Source organism: Ostrea edulis, chromosome 6 (genome assembly GCF_947568905.1).
Source record: "Ostrea edulis chromosome 6, xbOstEdul1.1, whole genome shotgun sequence".
Classification (NCBI taxonomy): Eukaryota; Metazoa; Mollusca; class Bivalvia; order Ostreida; family Ostreidae; genus Ostrea; species Ostrea edulis.
In genome coordinates, this window is record NC_079169.1 from 70,891,120 (window position 1) to 70,914,322 (window position 23,203).

The following is a 23,203-nucleotide window of genomic DNA, read 5'->3' on the forward strand; positions in this document are numbered from 1 at the left end:
ATCCATGTGCTAGTTTCTCAGAACATGTCCAGACAAACACACATGCTGATTCCAATATAACCCCCCCCCCCCCAACTCTGTTAAAGGGTCATAATGACAGTACTAAGTTCTAAAACATGTGATTGATTGTAAAACCAGTCCTATGGTGAATACATTTATCACAGAGGTCATCCATGAGCCTTGTATCAGAGTCTCAGTTTCCAACAAAAAACTTGATATTCATGTTATACAAACCTTTACAAGGTTGATCTGATATGGTGATATTATCCAAAGACAAAATCGAGTTAGAGGAATAGGCAGTCGACAAATAAAGGCCCTCAAAAACTAGTCTCATCGATTTCTCCGAGGGAAGATTTACACATCTTGTAAGCCATGTGTTTGGTACAGAGCCTGTTTAAACAAACATGTACTAATTAACGTGCATAATATAATTTTTCATTGTACAGGTAGAGAGGCTTCATTGGTTTATGTGAATTCTAGTCATTCATTACTTCACAGAAATAGCTACCAACTCTGATGATGTGTTACATGGAATTGTAGCTTAAAAATTATCCAATGGTTACAGTAAACAGAACCACAGTATTTCTGTAATTGTTAATTTTTCTATTGCTTCATCCCTTTTTTATAATTAACAAGAGATGTTTGTAAAACACATATGCCCCCCATGGTGCAAAATTGAAAAGGGTTATACACACACATCATTTAATTGATAGTAGTATCATCAATTCAAAATATTGAGCAGACAATATCTTCCTATGTCAAGAGTGAATTGACCATGTGACCTAAAAATCAATAGGGGTCATCTACTACTTATGCTGTACCAGTGTACCAAGTTTGGTGTCAATCAAGCAAATAATTCTTAAAATATAGGAGACAATATATTACTATGTCCAGTTCAACAATTGACTTTTGACCTCAAAATCAATATGGGTCATCTTCTCCTGAAGATGTACCAGTGTACTAAGTTTGATTTCTGTCAAGCAAAAGGGTTATCAAGATATTGAGTGGACAGTATATTACTATGTCCAGTTTGACCCTTGACCTTTGACCATGTGACCTCAAAATCAATAGGGGTCATCTTCTTCTGAAGATATACTGGTGTACCAAGTTTGATGTCTGTCAAGCAAAGGGTTCTCTAGACATTGAATGGTCAGTATATTCCTATGCCCAGTTTGACCCTTGACCATATGATCTCAAAATCAATAAGGATCATCTACTCTCCAGGGGCAACCCCTGTACCAAGTTTGGTTGTTATCAAGCAGAGGGGTCGAAAGATATTGAGCGGACAACACATGGTCTACAGACCGACCGATAGTTGAAAACAATATGCCTCCTCTTTTTCAAAGGGGGGCATAAAAATAAAAGGACTTCAATATCTTTAGTTTTGTTTCTAATAAATTTGTTTCCTTACCAGAGAAATCTGTCACCTGACTTGTTGTGTCTGTTACCATGTGGAGCCTCAAGACTGCAAAATTCTCCATGAAGACAGAAAATAGGAACTTAACGCTTCCATTTCTTGGGCTGGTGAATTCAGGGGAAGTGACATTGGAGGAAGCATACAGAAGGTTAAGGGTCGAGGAGGCTGTTCAAAACAATTCAAAACCATAAGGATGGAATCTTTTAATTTTAATATCAAATTTCAGGTCAATAAAGTCTGCATAGCCTTACTTTCATACGTTGAAATGTTTCCAAAAGCTATGCTATTGATCTTAGTGATCACAATTTCAAATAGAATGTATAGAAAAAAGGTTTATGAATTATAATAATTTTTGTAAAGATCAATCCTTACAAATCCTCCAAGTTCCTAAATCATAGCCACAGTCATTCCAGGTCTCATCAAATGAACAATTGAGGCTACTGTCATCTAAAAACAATTGACAAAATACATGTACATCTGTATTCATAAACTGTCTACTGCAAAAAAAAAAAAACAAGAAATGTTTGTAAAACACATATTCTCCCCATGGTGCAAAATTGAAAAGGGTTATACACACACATCATTTAATTGATAGTAGTATCATCAATTCAAAATATTGAGCAGACAATATCTTCCTATGTCAAGAGTGAATTGACCATGTGACCTACATATCAATAGGGGTCATCTACTACTTATGCTGTACCAGTGTACCAAGTTTGGTGTCAATCAAGCAAATAATTCTTAAAATATAGGAGACAATATATTACTATGTCCAGTTCAACTATTGACTTTTGACCTCAAAATCAATATGGGTCATCTTCTCCTGAAGATGTACCAGTGTACCAAGTTTGATGTCTGTCAAGCAAAGGATTCTCAAGATATTTGAACAGACAGAATATTCCTATGTCCAGTTTGACCCTTGACCTTTGACCATGTGACCTCAAAATCAATAGGGGTCATCTTCTTCTGAAGATGTACTGGTGTACCAAGTTTGATGTCTGTCAAGCAAAGGGTTCTCTAGACATTGAATGGTCAGTATATTCCTATGCCCAGTTTGACCCTTGACCTTTGACCACATGACCTCAAAATCAATACTCCTTAGGATGTACCAGTGTGCCAAGTTTGATGTCTTTCAAGCAAAGGGTTCTCAAGATATTGAGCAGACATTATATTCCTATCTCCAGACTAGATTGACCCTTGACCTTTTGACCTGAAAAACAATAAGGGTCCTCTTCTACTCATAACCAACCCACATATGAAATATCATTATCATCAAGTGAATGGTTCTCAAGATATTGAGCGGACATGTGGTCTACCAACCGACCGACCGGTGCAAACCAATATGCCCCTCTTCTTTAAAGGGGGGGGGGGGGGCGCATGGCATAAATATATACTGCATATGTTCTTAAATTGTACCATATTCAAACGTTTAGCCCAATTGTAGGTGTTGTGTTGTATAAAATAATACTATCACACTATACAATTTAGTGTTTATCATGAATTGGCATAGTTACAGATGTGCTAAAATGTTAGCTTTTTTGCCCTAATTTGTTTATGCCTTACAAACTTAATCATTATGTGTCGAAGAAGCTTTTATGCAAGCTGTGGCTTTTTGAAGATACTCATATTTCTTGAACACCAAATTCATCTGTATTCCATTATTGCTTAATTATGGTCCCTTGGGAGGAGGCAAATCTCTTCATTTGAATTTTTTCCAAAATCCAATTATTCAATTAGAGCAATAGTAGTTCTAAGTCTGAATATTTAATTTTGTTAAAAGGATGTGCTATAATGATAATTTTGTAATTAACATTAACCAAAATCATTGATAAAATAAATACTAAGTTGAAGATTTTATCAAAATGAAGATTTCAGTTTTATTGAATACATAGCATTATTTAAAAATTAATTTGTGTACAGGAAGACAATAATGTAATTTTGCTTCATTCAGTCCCGGCCTCTGAATAGATTTTTGAACACAAATATCAATAACAAATGTTTATATACCTTATTTTTCCTGTCATTGAAATAGTAAATCAGTTTTACAACAACAAAATTTTGACATCAAAACGATGGCTAATATTGCTTTAAGCATGTCTTGCACTATAAGAGTGGCTGAAATTGGCTGATAGTAATTGATAAGAAGCTGAAAATGTGAGAAGTTTACAGACAGAGGACAGAGGATCCCACTCTGCTCAGAAAATCTCATAGAGATGAGCATTAAATTCATTTAGCTCAGGTGCATTTAAGTAATTATTAATAAATCCTTGTCACAATTAATGAATGATCCTTTCTTCATCCAGCATGAATCGATCCTTTCATGCACCCTACTCTGGTGAAACGAAACACATTTATTTTAAACAGTTTCATATCAGCAAAACCTTGATGCGTTCAGTTGAATGAGTAGACAAATTGTATATATTATCTGTGCGTGTAAAATGAGAATGATTTTGAAGTAGGAGTCATTCTTCATACTTACAGCAGCTGATAGTGGCCAGAGAAGAACACGAGTAGTACGTGGAGATATAGCATTCCTCTAACCGAGACGAGTAACAGGACATTCTGTATGTTAAATAGGTGTATTCTGTGATAGGTGTCATTCTCCTTCCTCCACTGAAAGTAAAAGTCAAAATTTCGATGTAAATTCTAATTTTCAATATCCAAAACAAAATATTGTATATACAGTGGAACCCCGTAATTACGTTTTCCATTTTGTCACGACAAAATAACGTAATACCAGGGTCAACGTAATAAATGTTCCAAGTGAAATCCATTAAAAATATCATTTGTAAACTGTATATCTTCCGTTGATACTCCGTGAAGGTGTGTGTGTGAACAACATCTCTACTGTTTTTGTTTTAAAGACTATGACACTTGATTTATTTACATCTTATCTTAAATGTCCATAATTCTTCATGTTTTCATCCCTTTTCTTTATTTCTTGTGTAGGATATATAAGGATGCTTTGATAAGCATTGCGGATCTGCTTTCGTTTCCGCCATTTTGTTCAACTTTAACATAATGCATTCATATAAATTTCTCTCAATAACTCGTTCTGGTTCGTATTTAACATTCGTACATAAAACAAAAAATAACAAAACATCGTTTTTATTAAGTTATATCTCTACTACACGATACAAAACACAATTTTAAAAATCCCATCCCAAAAAAAGCCCCAAACAAAACTATGACACAAAACGCACGTGATATCCAACACTTGCAAATTTTTTTCACCAACGATAAACACGGAGAACAAATGCAATCCACTTTTTAAAAAATAATGCACTAATATAAAGATCACATTTATAACACTAAATGATGGCACTAAAATCACGTGCACATCAAAAAAAGATATCAAGGGATTTTAAAATGTTCACCGAGCTAATGCCTTGCACGAATCGGGCGATAACACTCTGGGCAGTTTGATTGGCTTATTTATGGACGAAATCTAACAACACCCAAACTATCATGTCAAAATAACTGACAATTGTTTTAATTGAACACTACCTTTTCTCACCTAACTATGTTCAAGCTGTTATCCAAGCTGTTTCAACTGTGATACGATAAATTTTGTCCTACATGCTGTCAGTAAATAGAGTTTTAATATCGAAAGCAATCACACAATGCTAAACATGCACATGGTTGAGAAATTATTATTTCTTTGATCATCAAAATATAAAAACATGAAGTAAATTTCATAGAGTACAATTTCTAAATAAACATTATTTAATTGCTTATCACTGGCTTTGATACCGGGTATTCACCTGTATTGATGTCACTAGATCTATCAAAGCGTGACAAGTCAAGCGTCTCTAATCCCCTAGCAGAACAGGAAATTTACATGGTGACTGCCTGGGGCAGCCAAGGTGTGAATGACTTATTATTTTGAGAATCACTATTGAATAATTAGGGGTTTATTACGTTTTTGTCGGAATTTTTACAACATAATACCGAGTCCCGGCATCTTGGGACAACATAAAAACGAGGTCTATTTTATATAGGTTTGTTAAGAAATGGTTTTGTGCATTGAAATTCCAACATAATATGTGAACTAACGTAATAAAGGGGGAACGTAATAACGGGGTTCCACTGTACTTGCCATAAGTTGGATTTTTGGGAGTGAAATTTTGGTTCAAAACTCTATGTCTGACTTATAGGTGAGTCCTAAGAAGATATTTTGGAAACAAAAGAGGCCCATGGGACACAACGCTCACCTAAATGAGGGTCACCTAGGTGAGCGTTGTGTTCCATGGGCCTCTTGATTCTTGATTTGTTTACCCATCATGATAAAAGTTTGAACTTGTATCATAACCCCACTGTAGAGAACCCCACAGAACTTGAATCCAAACATAGGAAACTTGGCTTTGCTGTTCTGGAGAAAATTTTAAAAGAAAATGGGGGGGGGGGGGGGGGGGGGAGAGAGGAGAGAGAGCATGTTTACAGACCAAAACACCCGAAAATTTTCACTCTTCAATTAATAGCAAATGAGGTTGTATTATGAAAAATGAAGATTAACGATTTTTTACTTGATAATATAATGTAATTTAAGGTGGGTCCTTAGTCCTGAATTTTGGGGGTTTAGGTAGCATTTTTTTGTTTGGAATCAATAGATTAACATTCAGAGTAATGAGAAAAGGCAAATTAGTTAAGGATTTCCAGATTTATTTTCATTACAGACACTACTGAAGTAATGTACCCCATGTAGATTTTTATGAAAGGACAAGGTACGGTTTTAGCCAAATTCTGCCCAGCGTTTATGGAGGAAAATTATTTTGCGTTGCAGATATTTTCCTGTCAAATTCCTAAAAGAGTAACTTATAGTAACTCTCAAAAGCATGTCGAAATCAACTCATCTACGCGCATGAGTAGTACATAATCAAATAAAGTAAGGACTTTCAGGCTATTTGTGGTGTTTTCATGGTTTTTGTATTGATAAACTTGTGAAATTGAACACCTCTTCCCTCGTCGCCCGGAATAATTTTTATATGGATTAAAAATTTACTAAATAACTTACAATTCCTCTTAGTTTCATCCCGGGCGACGATGGAAGAGGGGTTAAAATATCAGTTGAAAGATGCTAACAAATTCGCCATCGTGACGCAATTTGCGTTGATCGTGGCGGTTGAAGAGGAAACGAGAATCATTTGAGTAGTAAATATATTTTCAAATAATATATGCTCATATAGTTATTTATTTAAACACATTGACATTTAATAAAATCATCATAATAATAATAGAAAATCCGGATAAATTTAAGCCTATCTTACAGACCGGATGCCATTTTTGTTGTTATGACTATAGTGTAAACAGAACGGTATATAAATAGCACCAACCGACGATTCGTGAGAATTCATGTTACATACCAGGCAAACTACATTTAAATAGTTTATATAACGATGGACGATTCTTTTAATAAATAATATATTCCTTGAAGATTCAAGCATTATTTTTTACCATTCATTTGATTAAATGGGAAACGGCATGTAACAGCAGACGACAATATCCACCTAGGTACGTACGTACATCAGTGACGTATTTAGCGCGAGTGTAACATTTTATATTTTTCAAAGACAACAATTTATTTGTCAGAAAGTTTACGATGGTTATTCACAAATATAAAATTTTAAGCACACTATCTATAAATATACACCATCGCGGTGGCCGAGCGGTTAGAGCGTTCGCCCCGCATGCGGAAGGCCCGGGGTTCGAATCCCGCCCGTGAACGACCGAAGTCGTTAAATCAGGTAGTGACATTTTCATCGCCAAAATGCTCGGCATCAAGTGTCAATGTCACGGGTCTTTGGAGATGACCTTAACACCGGATGATCGGTGTCACAATATGGCACTGGGTGTCTTCAGTGTTCTAGTATATCTGCAATGGTTACAAAACTATTTCATTGTTTGGGGAACACTAATTCACTTTCATTTTTGAAAACACAATACAAAACCAAAAAAGTTTGTGTAGCTAAGATAGGGATTAATATACATTTCTTGCAAGGCACTTTTTACTAAGGAATATATGTTACTCATTAATATTATTTTTAAATTGAGGTGCCTGAAAGATAATTTGCTCCATATGTGTTACTCGTATTACTATATGTATTTTAATTTACAATGATTGAAATAGATTATAGGCGCATATATCTTCTTCTTTTTTTTAAAGGGGGGGGGGGGGGGGGGGGGGGGGTGACTTCTCGAAAACATTGACAAACACAAAAATAGGGATTTTGGTAGCATTGGAGTGGGTTGATTACATGTATCCAATGTAGCACTTACAATTACATTTCATCTATCGTTCTCTACTACTATAAAATACAGTCCGGGGGAGGGGGGTTACACAAAGCGAATACACAACATATGGGTAGATCTATATATAAATATAATATTGAGACTTGCAGTATCGAGCATTCCGTCAAAATTTTGTTTTTCTCCATTCGAGATAAATATACGATGTATGTATATACTTGCATAATGAGAAAATGCAGTTTAGATTTGAATGGTTTTCTTTTATCATGGGGCAGGGGTTGGTTAGCAAGTCTTAAGTTTTATTTCTCTTGTATAAACTATCGAATGATTTTTGTATTTTACAACTTTTAAGAGGGTTTCTTTGAGCAAAAGTGGATACAATGACACTAAATTGCGCAAACCAAGTGTTGGGGTGTACCAGCTTTGTATCGCTCAGTTGTACAGTACCGAACACATTGACGATTTTTTGTGGAGAAGCCTGATAGTGGTGAGTGAGAGTGTGTGTGAATATGTGCATAAGAGACGGTCTGTTTGAGGCATGGTATATTTGAGTTTGAGAGAGAGAGAGAGAGAAAGAGAGAGAGAGAGAGAGAGAGAGAGAGAAAAGACAGAGAGAGAGAGTTTGACTTAAAAAGTTTTTCATGTTTTGTTTGTTTATTTTACGTCCTTTCGAGAACTTTTCTCTCAAATTGAGAAATCATCAGCTGTATGTGACGTACCACATATAAAACCTATGATTAGTATTTAAGGCTATAGCATTGATTTTTTTTAACGTGCCAATACCTGTTGTGACACAGGGCCTCCTTTTTTAAGGTCACGAAAAGTTGAAGATATCGAATAGTGATGAATTCGAATTTGCGTAATTTCTATAAAGAATACAAAATAAAGAGTAGGGCAAACACGGACCCCTGGACACAGTCGAGGTGGCATCAGGTGCCTATCTGAAAGACCCGTGATTCTCACTTTTGTCGAGCGTTTGTCGAAGAGCACATGTATGTCTACGTCTCAGGTTCGACGTGGCATGTCATGAGCGGGGTTCGAACAAACTATACCTCCCGGTTACGAAGCGAATGCCCTACCACTGATAACCGTAACCGTTTCATAATTATCTTCCCTTTGAAGTTGTGTTTCTAGTTTCTCAGAAACACTGCGTTTTTTCCTGAGTATACCCATGAAATGACATTTTGCTCCAACTTAATACCACGCATATAATATTGAGAATATACATATATGGAATATTGCGTATGCCAATTAAAAACAAATACCGATGAATTCTATTGTGTTCCTATTCGTGAAGAATTACATTGGTGATAACCCAAACTTCGCATAAAATTTAGTGATTTGAATTTGAGCTGCCTTTGATGTCATAATTTTTTTTCCGAATGCAGGCGAGACTCTAACAAATATAAAAAAAAATCTTAAAATTCGCCAAGTTGGAGACAGAAATAAGAAATCACTGTTACCAGTATATAAATGCTTCTTTAATTAATTTGGTGATCAAACCATTATATTTCTGCACCAGAAAAGCTTTCCGCGAATACCTGCAGTTTTTGCCCCTGTGCGGCATATCTGATGTGGTTTCAATTTCCATTTAATACCCATTCAAATCAGTACAAAAACCAATAATTTCGCATTTATTAAGAATTAATACTGCTATGTGTGTTTTCCTACTCGAAACATCGCTTGGGGAGAACTCTCGTATATTACGTCAAAATTAACGTCAAATTTAGTGACGTCGTCAGGTTAATATAAAGTTTTCCGTTGAATATATTACAGCTACTATGGTAGATAAAGAATAACAATGGTCATTTTCATAAATGGCACACTCTCAAATACCAGATTTAGTATTTTGGTGAATTTCCTTGACAGGGCAGATTTTGGCTAAAACCGTACCTTGTCCTTCATTGGAAACAGTTATCTGTTGTTATTTTAAAATAAAAACAACAACAAAAATTTTTAATTGCATTTATTTATCAGGAAACATGTCAAAAACTAAAACACATGTCATTTTCACTATGTTCATCAAGTTTTAGTATAATAAGTGCAAAATTATTGAATTAGCCTTACTCTCCAAAATGTTAAAAAACAAACAAATATGGACACAATTTCCTTATAGCATGGTTTACATATCATTTTTTCTGGTTATATTAGTAGATGTACATCTGTTATAGTTATTTATGAAAAAAAAATCCATACCTTTCCTTAATAATTTCAAATCTATAGCTTCCAGAGTATGTATACCCCCATAAAAACCCTAAGTCTGGCACCATACAACTGAGCTATTCAAAACCACTCATGGATTAAAATTTTATGTAATTTCATGAAAAGACACAGATAATAATTCCTTATCACCTTGGTAAAATGTTTGTGAAAAATATAGGAAATCTATTGCATAATGGACTTGATAAATAATTTAATGAAAACAGAGTTATTGTCCTTGGATTCAATATTTTGAAACGCATAATTGACTATTCAAATATAACTAAGACTTTTGAAATATTTTATGGCTAACAAGATTTTTTACAATAACTATTGAAAAAGACTCCAACAAAATTTATGTTCCAGTCATTAAATTATTGACTTTGCACAATCTTATGACGTCACAGGAGTGTGGAACTACGTTAACAATCAATCTAATTAAAATTAGATGTTAGATACGCTCGCGTACTCGCATACATAATGTTATGTATGCGAGTACGCGAGCAGATCTAACATCTAATTTTAATTAGATTGTTTAACAATTTGAATGGTCATTTATTTATTTCAATAAGTATTTTAAAATATATGACGTTTTAAAGCCCGATTTCAAGGAACAGATTTTTCTACCCCTAATCTAAAGGAGTTGTAATTAAGAGCAATTAATTAACACTGGTATTAAAGTTCATAATCAATTACTAATGAATTCTACTCTGCATTAAAAAATATCTTTCGCAAAATTGTAAAGCTTTTTAAAATATACAAGTTGAAAATGTAAGCGGGAATCCAGCGTTATCATGCATAGTTCGATCTTTTCTACATACACTTAAAAATGCCATAGTCACCCACTGTATTCAGCGGTTCACTGGTTATCATTACTGACTCATTGGATGAATGTGTCGAGAGGCTCCTAACTTGGAAAGAAGCTATGGAAAGGAAAGGACTGAGAGTGAATGCGGGCAAAACCAAGATCATGATCTGTGGTACAGGTCTTGACCTACTTCAGGACTCGGGCAGCTTCCTATGCTGTTTGTGGACCCTGACTTTAGATGCTCAAGGTGCAGGGGAATGGCTCACCCTCTTGACGGCAGGCCGCAGAGTGATGTCCAAGTTGGTTTGGACAAGTTGGAGGTTGTAGGTTCCCTCTGCTACCTTGGAGATATGCTTTCTGCAGCTAGTGGCTGTGACCTTGCGACCACTACGTGCGTGAAGACCGCTTGGAAGAAGTTCAAGGAGCTGCTACCGGTCCTAACATCACGCCACCTGTCATATAAGACCCGTGGTCGAGTGTTTAACACCTCCATATGGAGCGCTATGATCCATGTCAGTGAGACCTGGGCACTGACCAAGCCAAATCTTCATCACTTACTACGCAGTGACAGGGCCATGATAAGACAGATCTGCAACATCCAGCCTGAAGATATGGCCACTGTAGGTTCAACTGAATTGCTGGGGTGGATTGGCATCGATAACCTCGACCTCATCTTAAGGGAAAGGAGACTCCGCTGGTATGGCCACGTTGTCAGATCCAGCAGTGCAGTCAAGTGCGCTCTCAACATACAAGTTCCTGGGAGATATAGAGTTGGTCGGCCAATGCTATCATGGAGAGAGCTGACGGAGAAAGATCATAGAGAATGGAAGTTCTCTACTGCCAACCCTCATGACCGGGAAAAATTGGAGATCTGAGGTGAGATCTGCCATGCGTGCAGCTAGCCAGATACCTGGAAGGGGGCCACTAGTGTGGACAATATCCGTAATTCTGCACGGAAATAAAAAGGAACCGACAACAACAACTGTCGAATGTGACTGTAAAAATTCCCCCAATGTGTAACCCTATTGTACCTGCATTAAACGACCACCTGTCTGACAAGTCCTACGACCATGATTTTTACAAACTTTTCAAGTAACTTCAAAAAATTTACTCTTTATTCAATGACTGTATATTTATCGATTATAATGTGATTACTACTTTTTATTTTGGTCGAGCATGGCTATTCTGGGAGTTGTTATCTCTAACACTTTTGTTTTACAAAGTACGGGTGATATATTGTTTGGCGGTGATCTTGTTTAGTCTGCACTCAGTATCGATGAATATACATAAGCTGTCAATTGATAAACGTATAATCAACATGCAGGGTCGTTGAAAAACGTATGAATCAACATGCAGGGTTGTGTGTGGTTACTAAAACAAAACCCAAGTTGTTGTTTATCTAACAAAATCTAGGATCAGTGAAACAAGAGCATAGTTTTCAAAGGTGTGAATTTCAACTGACTGTGAGATGTGTGGGGTAGATAAGATGTGAATTTCGACTGACTGTGAGATGTGTGGGGTAGATAAGACGTGAATTTCGACTGACTTTGAGGGGTAGATAAGATGTGAATTTCGACTGACTTTGAGGGGTAGATAAGATGTGAATTTTGACTGACTGTGAGATGTGTGGGGTTGATAAGATGTGAATTTTGACTGACTGTGAGATGTGTGGAGTTAATAAGGTGTGAATTTTGACTGACTGTGAGATGTGTGGGGTAGATAAGACGTGAATTTTGACTGACTGTGAGATGTGTGGGGTAGATAAGACAAGAATTTTGACTGACTTTGAGGGGTAGATAAGACAAGAATTTTGACTGACTGTGAGATGTGTGGGGTAGATAAGATGTGAATTTTGACTGACTGTGAGATGTGTGGAGTTGATAAGATGTGAATTTTGAGTGACTGTGAGATGTGTGGGGTAGATAAGATGTGAATTTTGAGTGACTGTGAGATGTGTGGGGTAGATAAGATGTGAATTTTGACTGAGTGTGAGATGTGTGGAGTTGATAAGATGTGAATTTTGACTGACTGTGAGATGTGTGGGGTAGATAAGGTGTGAATTTCGACTGACTGTGAGATGTGTGGGGTTGATAAGATGTGAATTTTGACTGACTGTGAGATGTGTGGGGTTGATAAGATGTGAATTTTGACTGACTGTGAGATGTGTGGGGTAGATAAGACATGAATTTTGAGTGACTGTGAGATGTGTGGGGTAGATAAGATGTGAATTTTGACTGACTGTGAGATGTGTGGGGTAGATAAGATGTGAATTTTGACTGACTGTGAGATGTGTGGGGTAGATAAGATGTGAATTTTGACTGACTGTGAGATGTGTGGGGTTAATAAGATGTGAATTTCGACTGACTGTGAGATGTGTGGGGTAGATAAGACGTGAATTTCGACTGACTTTGAGGGGTAGATAAGATGTGAATTTCGACTGACTGTGAGATGTGTGGGGTTGATAAGATGTGAATTTTGACTGACTGTGAGATGTGTGGAGTTAATAAGGTGTGAATTTTGACTGACTGTGAGATGTGTGGGGTAGATAAGACGTGAATTTTGACTGACTGTGAGATGTGTGGGGTAGATAAGACAAGAATTTCGACTGACTTTGAGGGGTAGATAAGACAAGAATTTTGACTGACTGTGAGATGTGTGGGGTAGATAAGACAAGAATTTCGACTGACTTTGAGGGGTAGATAAGATGTGAATTTTGAGTGACTGTGAGATGTGTGGGGTAGATAAGATGTGAATTTTGAGTGACTGTGAGATGTGTGGGATAGATAAGATGTGAATTTTGAGTGACTGTGAGATGTGTGGGATAGATAAGATGTGAATTTTGACTGACTGTGAGATGTGTGGGGTAGATAAGATGTGAATTTCGACTGACTGTGAGATGTGTGGGGTTGGTAAGATGTAAAATCTACAAGCTGGCATACTCTGTTCAACAGAGTGGAAAATTAGCCCGATTGCAACATATACAGTGGAACCCCGTTATTACGTTCCCCCTTTATTACGTTAGTCCGCATATTACGTTGGACTTTCAAAGCACAAAACCATTTCTTAACAAACCTATATAAAATAGACCTCGTTATTACGTTGTCCTAAAATGCCGGGACTCGGTATTACGTTGTAAATATTCCGACAAAAACGTAATAAACCCCTAATTATTCAATAGTGATTCTCAAAATAATAAGCCATTCACACCTTGACTGCCTGAGGCAGTCACCACGTAAATTTCCTGGTCTGTTTGGGGATTAGAGACGCTTGACTGATCACGCTTCGATAGATCTAGCGACATCAATACAGGTGAATACCCCGTATAGAAGCCAGTGATAAACAATTAAATAATGTTTATTTAGAAATTGTACTCTATGAAATTTACTTCATTTTTCATATTTTGATAATCAAAGAAATAATTTCTCAACCACCTGCGTGTTCAGCATAGTATGATTACCTTCGCTATTAAAACTCTATTCACGGACAGTTTTGGTACCAAACAAGAAAGACAAAATTTATCGTAGCAATGTTACAACCGCTTGGGTAACTGCTTGGACATAGGTGACTAAAGGTGTTCAATTAAAAAAATTGTTCGTTGTTGGGACATGCAGCTTGGGTGTTCGTAAATCCCGTCCATACATACACCAATCTATCGGACGATTTGTGCACGGCATTTACCTCAGCGAATATTTTAAAATCCCTTGATGCGCACGTGATTTTAGTGCCATCATTTAGCGTTATAAATGAAATCTTCGTGCATAATTATATATTTTTTTTATGTGGATTGCGCTTAAATTGTTCTCCATGCATGTTTATCGTTGGTGAGAAGTGTGCAAGTGTTGGGTATCGTGTGCGTTTTGTGTCTATAGTTTTGTTGTTTTTTGGGTGGGATTTTTTTTATTGTGTTGTGTATTGTGTAATTAGAGAACTTAATAAAAACGATGTTTTGTTATTTTTTAGTACGAATGTTGAATATGAACCGGAACGAGTTATTGAGAGAAATTTACATGAACGCATTGTTTTAAAGTTGAACAAAATGGCGGTCCAAACGAATGCAGAAAAAGCAACGTTTATCAAAACATCCTTATGTATCCTACACCGAAATAAAGAAAAGGGATAAGAACATGCAGAATTACGGACATTAAGATAAGATGTAAATAAAACAAAGTATCATAGTCTTTTAAACAAAGAAACAGTAAAGATATATTCACACACCCCTTCACGGAGTACTAACGGACGATATACAATTTCCAAATGATATTTTTAATGGATTTAACTGGGAACCTTTATTACGTTGCCCCCGGTATTACGTTATTTTATCGTGATAAAATGGAAAACGTAATAACGGGGTTCCACTGTAGCAGTAAATATAGTGCTTGGGACTGAAAAATATATATACTTAGGTAACTGGAGAATTCATTATTTTTCTGTACAATACATCCAAGTTTTCTAGGAGAATTTAAGACTGGGACTAGCAGCTCACTTCGACATATTCCAAGTGTTTTATATATGTCTGAGTTCAAAAGTTGCCTGCATTAGTTCAGGAACTTCAAAGAATTGTTGTGCACAATGGATATTGTGATTTATTTTTAAAATATTTTTCATGACTGATTTAGAATAAAGCACTTGAAACAGTTGAAGTCTTAAGTGGCTATTTGATTACCCACTTCCATTCTTGTTTTAATACTTGCCCAAATTGGAGTTGTTTACACAGTACATTAGCTGCTGCATCATAAAAGTAGGTATAACACACCGGCCTCCATACTCCATTGTACAAGATTTCCGGTAATCCTGATTTAGATCCACTATTAGTACGGAATCTAACACCACCAAAAGATGAAACTGAAGAAAAAGTTTGTATGCAAATAAACAGTGTGATTTTCTTTATGCACAAGTTAGCATATTTTTTAATGCTTATGATAATGCACTCTAGACAGCTGCTCACCTACATGTATGCCTCTGAAATGCTTTGATCTACTTGTGAATAAATCTATACACCTATAGATATCATGAATAGTTCAGTCATCTCAGTACTAAAGATTAACAACTAAAGATTAACAATATATACACTATACCCCATGCAAGCCCTGCAACTAAAAGCTAACCTATAACCCACACTGCACAGTATTACTAACCTATAACCCACACTGCACAGTATTACTAACCTATAACCCACACTGCACAGTATTACTAACCTATAACCCACACTGCACAGTATTACTAACCTATAACCCACACTGCACAGTATTACTAACCTATAACCCACACTGCACAGTATTACTAACCTATAACCCACACTGCACAGTATTACTAACCTATAACCCACACTGCACAGTATTACTAACCTATAACCCACACTGCACAGTATTACTAACCTATAACCCACACTGCACAGTATTACTAACCTATAACCCACACTGTACAGTAAAGCTAACCTATAACCCACACTGCACAGTATTACTAACCTATAACCCACACTGCACAGTATTACTAACCTATAACCCACACTGTACAGTATTACTAACCTATAACCCACACTGCACAGTATTACTAACCTATAACCCACACTGCACAGTATTACTAACCTATAACCCACACTGCACAGTATTACTAACCTATAACCCACACTGCACAGTATTACTAACCTATAACCCACACTGCACAGTATTACTAACCTATAACCCACACTGCACAGTATTACTAACCTATAACCCACACTGCACAGTATTACTAACCTATAACCCACACTGCACAGTATTACTATCTTTATTCACTGTTGGTCATATTATAGTCCAACTTATTTTCAGAGAACATAATCTTTCAACTTTTGAAATCAACTCAAGTTCTTCCAGTCAAGTGGGGAGGGTGCTGTTGGTGGTAGCACTATATATGGTGGGGGTGGTGGTGGTGGGGGGGGGGGGGGGGGGGGCTATTATTATAACCCACTTCATGTACATCACACTAGATACCAGATCAAATGGCTTTTGATTCACTTCTTTCATCTTGAAGACACATGCCTGTTGATGAGACACGATTTGATCTTTGTATCTGTTTCTACTCTGTTTAAACAGTTCTTCCGATTGTTTTAGCCAATTTATTGTGTTTTCACCACATGGCTTGGAACCATTGTTGCATATTATGATATAAACAAGTTCACAGATCATTCATGTAATGAGCACAAAAGCCAGTGAAATGTTTTCAAAACACTTCAGAATTGTAAAGTGCAGATAAATCACAATGACTTATTCACAATGGTATTTTCTATCACAAGTTACCTAAACTAATAAAAATTACTGTGGCTCACCAAAACATCATACATTTAGGCCTTGAAAAAATAAGATTTTGGTCACAATTTTAAAACCAAAAATAGGTAGACAGTAAAAATTCCGGAAATCATGAGATTTTGCATTTACATTGTAGATCATATTTCGGGGGTCAAAATATTACGGGCAAATCAGGAGAGTAGACAGGGGTAAATTTTTGACTGGAGTAGTTAAGTTGTTTTTGTTTATAAAATGATGACATCTACCTGCTGTTGTTGATGGAGTAGGCATGGTTGTTGACGGTATGGGTACACTGCTAACATTAAGTGTTACTGAAAAGAAAGTAATTAAAGACAGTATCAGACCTTGTTTGTAGGGAACATTACACAGCATGTCAAATACTAAGTCACTTCTATATCCTAACACAAAAAGTCCATGCAATGTAAGAGTCACCTGACTATTATACAATTATTTATATGAATTTATCATTATATGAATCAAGATATTTTCATGCCCAATCCTAAGACTTGAACCACAAATCTGAGAGACCTGAATTTTACATTACTGGTACAAGAATTATTGTTGACTGAAATTGTTTCAATCATCTTAAGTAATGGCACATTTAAGATACAAGATTCTTGAACTTTTCTTACTGAATTAGTTACAATTTTTAACTGCATGGAAAAATGGAAGCAGAAGGTAGATTACTGTATCCTCTCGATCAGCGAACATCAACAAAGTTACATATTCAAACAAAGTGAGACAGAAATTATTACTCAGCTAGTGCTTAATATAATAAAAATCGCTAAAACGCATCAAAGATGCATATGGCCGAGTTGCAGTTTGGAAAATTATGCACGCTTGCATTCACGAAGTAAAAACATGCACATATTTAATATAGTTTATAAGTATGAAGCTTTGAATGGCCGCAATAGGTATTTAGTGTGATAATGACCTTGACCTTTGGATTTCAAAAGCAATATGGATCTTGAATGTCATCAGGATTTGAAGTCTGATAAACATGCACCAGCAAGTACATGTATAAAAGTTAGAGGCAAGCTCAAATCTACAGTATATAGTGAAAAAGAGACCTTGACCTTTGATCTCAAAATAAATAAATAGATAGGAACCTTCCTCTTTTGGATGTGATCAAAATATGCAAATCTGACAAAGACGCACCAAGTAGTATGAAAGTTAGAGACCGGACAAGCTCAAATCTATGGCATTTAGGCCACATCAAATCGATTCTCTGGCTCTCAGACCCCCCCCCCCCTCCCTCCCAATCGGCCGCTGACACGAGTTTATTGCCGCCACGGAAAAATATCGCCACCGCCCATATTTGATCCGTCAAAATAAAATTCGTGTTATGACGCCAAAATCTTAAAGCGCCTTGCTGAATAAGACGTGCTGCTTAGTTGATGTAAACAATATGGTGACAGAAACAGTTCTTGTCAGCATTGAGATTATTTTTAACTAAAAACAGATTGTTCCATGGACAATTATACAGGTAGACTTGTCCTTGACAGTTGATACGCTTTGCAAAAAACTTCTGAGCGGTGAATTTAAAGAAATTGAAACCGTGAAGGAACAAACTGATGAAAGCAAGGCCGAGTTGAAGTACGACGTTTTCGTAGGTCGAAACAAAACGGCTGACAGCCATAAGGTTTTTTCAACATTTTATTTACAATTCTTTTACAATTCATGACCATGCCAAACATTTACAGGAAGTAGTTTTTGGTATACTTGAATAAAATGATAATAAACATACTATTTTGTATGCACTTTATTTGCATAAAGATCTACAATATAAAAGCATGACATACATATAAAACAAGACAAGAAACAGAATGAAAAGAAGCTATACGGTGTTGAATACCATTTGTAAAACTCTAACTTTCTTCACAATACAAAAAAAAAACCACAGACAAAAAATCCCTACCCATTTGCGACATGGAGATAAACTGAAAAACTAAATCCCCAACCTACCTACCCATTTTTTGAAAAAAAATTGTCTGAGAACCAGAGAATCGATTTGATGTGGCCTTAGTGACAAAGTGTCCTTGACCTTTGTACCTCAAAATAAATAGGAACCTTCCTCTTTTGGATGTGATCATGTTATGTAAGTCTAACAAAGATGCACCGAAAAGTATGAAAGTTAGAGACCGGACAAGCTAATTGTGGATGCCACCCGCCCGACTGGACGCACATCCTTCGCCAATTTAAAAGCCGAGATTTGCAGTAATACTGAGTCACTTGCTGGTGCTCTATTTAAATAATGTGACTCACACAGAAGACTGATCTGCAGGTGCAACCAAAACAGTATAAAACAGCTACAATTTTACTGTAAAGTATCCTACCTGTAATGCAATTTTCAGTTGGCAAGAATCCACAATAGTATTTGAAGAATTCAGAAATGTTGTAGCCTTGTGCATATAAAGAGCATTCTCCCTCATAGAGACGACCAACATCTACAAAACAAATGTTTGCAACAAATTACTGGAAACTGGATGAAAATCATCCTTCCTTATCTACTTGTATTATGGCCTTAATACATAATTATGTGATCATCCATCATGTATGTTTAAGAATATTATTTCACAAATCTGTTGTGCTGATAATACATGTACAAAACAGTGTGCTGACAAATTGAATAATGCACAATGGAATGTTATGAATTTGTTTTGCACACCACTGTGTATTACAAGTACAAGTATTGGATGTCCAACAATGAATAAACATTAAAGGAACTCAGCTCCTGAGTTTTTGTGCACAATCATATAAGATGCTATAATCATGTACTTGGTACTAGCTCAAAACTTGACTAATTGTATTGGCCCAGTTACATAATACATTTGTTACTATACACCGAATCCATTTGAAATTTGTTGACAATTCAAATGTAAAAGGGTACGTAGGAAAGAACTATAAATCTGCCAGATTTCACCATTTCGATTTCATCTAAAATCTTGTCAATATTTATCTCCCTAGACATGTATTTCAATCAAGTAATATATATCAGACGGACGAACAAACAGTGTGATTAGTATAGGGCACCCGCCATGTGGAGGGGCCCCTGTAAACATCTTCTCAAATCTTTGCAAGAACGTCATCAACAGCTGCACCCAATACCCCAACAATTTCTATACATACCTTGGCAAGAATTTCGACAAATCTGTTGGGTGGATCCATTCTCACACTTGGGGTACATCATTCCACAAGACAATTCCCTGACAGGTTCCCGACATACTGCTGGGACGGAATACGGATTTAAAATCTGATTCAATAATCCATAGAGTTGGGCTCTTATCACATCCACGTCAGTCAATCCAAAAATATTAGGCAGAAGTGTTGCATTGTAGGTATTTTGACAGTTCCAATCATTGATCAAGTAACAACCATCTGCAATGATAAAGCTGAAAGGGTAACTACTGCAATGAAGTCATTTATTTCAGTTTGAGATACATAGGAAAGCTAATAAAGATAGTTTATAGTATTGCACATGATTATGTAACATCAATATATTGTTGGTACAAAAATTTTCTCCAAGGATATTCCACATTTGTCATATATTATTGTTTTCAAATCAGAAAAAGAAAGGTTCTTCAAGTAAAAAGCTTTTTGGTAAGTTTCCTTTCGTGCAACCTGCAATGTACATATGGTCAAAATTGAGCTGTCATCACGACACGCCATCATGTCAGAAGCAACTGCGTGTCATGCACAGGCAAAATTTACTCATTCTGATATAGTCCACACAATTTTCATATATTTTCTCCCATAGAGCAAGACCTTGTTCAACTGACCTACAAGCAAGAAAGATGGTTTACAAGCAAAACTTCTGTTAAGTAACGGGTATGACCATCCATTTTTTCTCTGCTACAATGTCATTACCTAGAGAAGACTTACACTGGATAGACAGGCAGGAACATCGATTTCTATATACCCCCCCCCCCCCCCCCCCCCCCCCCCAACTTAAATTGTTCAGTTAGGGAAAGAGTATAAATGATAAGTACAGACTGTACAGTCAGATGTCCTCTACACTATCTGTTGAATACCATGCATGTTCTCCTTAAATGAGTTCCAAATAACATATACCCCAAAAGTAGTTACAAATATATCATACAGTGCACTTATACCACAAAATGTTTTGAACTTTTTAATTCCATAGAGCAAATTCTAACTCTGTGTTTCCCAATACATCTAATAAATAAAATAGTCATATTGTCTTGTAAACTTATGGGTTTTAAGAATGTCAATTACCTATCAAAGGCATTGGAGTCGTGGACGAATACCAGTTTGTACTTGATGTTCCCCAAGGATATTGTGTGGTAGAAGTGTTTGTCATCCACCATGGGTATTGTGTTGTTGATTGAAAGGGATTTGGATTGGTTGTTTGATGAGGAATCTGTGTTGTTCTCCACCATGGGCTCTGTGTTGTTGTTGATTGAGAGCTATTTTGATTGGTTGTTTGATGAGGAATCTGTGTTGTTCTCCACCATGGGCTCTGTGTTGTTGTTGATTGAGAGCTATTTTGATTGGTTGTTTGATGAGGAATCTGTGTTGTTCTCCACCATGGGCTCTGTGTTGTTGTTGATTGAGAGCTATTTTGATTGGTTGTTTGATGAGGAATCTGGGTTGTTCTCCACCATGGGCTCTGTGTTGTTGTTGATTGAGAGCTATTTTGATTGGATGTTTGATGTGGAATCTGGGTTGTTGTCCACCATGGGCTCTGGGTTGTTTGCCTATTGCTCTCCGTTGTCCAGTTGGATGATGCTGTAGTATACAATGTTCCATCAACAGTACAATTTATCATGTAAAAAGTAGTATCAAAACTTGAGTGCCTGACATATGAAAAGCCAGAGGAAGATTTTTAAAAGATACAGTAAAATATCTGTATCTCAAATATGGTTTATCTCGAATACCCCGCTTGAGTCGAAGTCAACCGCCGGTCCTGGCCGTTTTCCCTATATAAATGATTTTAAAAAATTCTGATATTTCGAACACAGTAATCTCGAATAACCTGCTTATATTGAAGTATTTTCAAGGTCCCATACCCTAAATTCACCTGGTTTATCTCGAAGTGCAGTCAATTTTCCGCTCTGCTTACCATACCTGGCGTCGTTAAGTCTCACATTCACACCCGCGGCTACATCAATTATAATTAATGACTGCTAATCCACACTCGCCTTTTCCGAGTAGACCCAGGTCGCAATAAATGGTTCAACAGCTTGGGTGATTAGTGAAGCCTTCCAACATTACGGCTTAAGTTCACCGCCAATTATGACCTAACACACCCGATTCCAGGGATTGTGTTTTGAATGACACACGCTCTATCATTAACTTGTGGGTTAGATAAATGCACAAAATCGTCGAAGTATGCTTGAAGGTAATCCTCCCAACAGCCCAGGGCCAGTGTGAACTTCAGTCAGGCGTTACTAATCCTCCTAACAGCCCAGGGCAAGTGTGAACAGCTGATGACAGGGTGCATCTTAATTAACATTGTACATTCTTGTCTATTGAATTATTATTTCAAATTCTCAAAACAAATATAAAATACCTATTACTGATAAAGGGATGGGTTAAGTCATACTGTATTGGTGGTGTGTGGGTGGGTAGGTGCGGACCTTTCAAAATTTGATACGGGGTGGAGGTATCTCCTTGTGTTTTTTGTTACAAATAAAAGTGATTGGAGAGATATTTTCCCAGTATTTCAGTCCTCAATCATAACCAAACCGAGTTTCACAAAACACTCATCAAACGTTAAAATGAAGGAACCTTGAGCCAGTATATCTATTTTTCTTTTTTTACAAAGAGGAGCAAACAAATTATACTTACAGGAGCAATTTTTTAATCCAACTGATGCATTGTAAGTCGATGGAACCACATAAGAATAATCAAGCAATGCATCGTACGACACACAAGTACTGTTATGCACAAAGTGCACTGTAACCAAGCATGTAGTAGTCCTGATACAGTAGTCATCACACTGAGAGACTGACATGTTTCCATGAACTGCAACAGGTGGGTAGGTTATATGGTATCCATATATTCTGTTTATGTGACAATCGTATGGTGCTGATACATTGGGGCTTCGTGTTGTGTAAGGTGTTGGCCAGTTAGATGGTGAGGATGTCCAGCTAGATGGTAATCTTGTTGTAGTTACATAAGCTGCATAAATAACAAGATAGGTTATACAGCAGTAATAAAGATTGGTCATCCTACTCCTATTGCATTGTGAATTCAATTGGATGTTTATATATATTAAAAAAAAAC

General features: G+C 36.5%; 1 protein-coding gene across 1 annotated transcript in view; it reads right to left on the reverse strand.

The window, feature by feature from the left end:
* The window catches only part of LOC125683627 (MAM and LDL-receptor class A domain-containing protein 2-like), a 202,632-nt gene that overhangs the window by 44,808 nt on the left and 134,621 nt on the right, over positions 1 to 23,203 (reverse strand). The window contains exons 57-66 of the mRNA XM_056140659.1: positions 22,766 to 23,098; positions 21,191 to 21,703; positions 20,084 to 20,332; positions 19,291 to 19,401; positions 17,200 to 17,265; positions 15,362 to 15,512; positions 3,897 to 4,030; positions 1,790 to 1,864; positions 1,412 to 1,582; positions 235 to 390 (exon numbers count right to left, since the gene is read on the reverse strand). Of these exons, the coding sequence (XP_055996634.1) occupies positions 235 to 390; positions 1,412 to 1,582; positions 1,790 to 1,864; positions 3,897 to 4,030; positions 15,362 to 15,512; positions 17,200 to 17,265; positions 19,291 to 19,401; positions 20,084 to 20,332; positions 21,191 to 21,703; positions 22,766 to 23,098 (1,959 nt within the window). The remainder of the gene's footprint in view (positions 1 to 234; positions 391 to 1,411; positions 1,583 to 1,789; positions 1,865 to 3,896; positions 4,031 to 15,361; positions 15,513 to 17,199; positions 17,266 to 19,290; positions 19,402 to 20,083; positions 20,333 to 21,190; positions 21,704 to 22,765; positions 23,099 to 23,203) is intronic.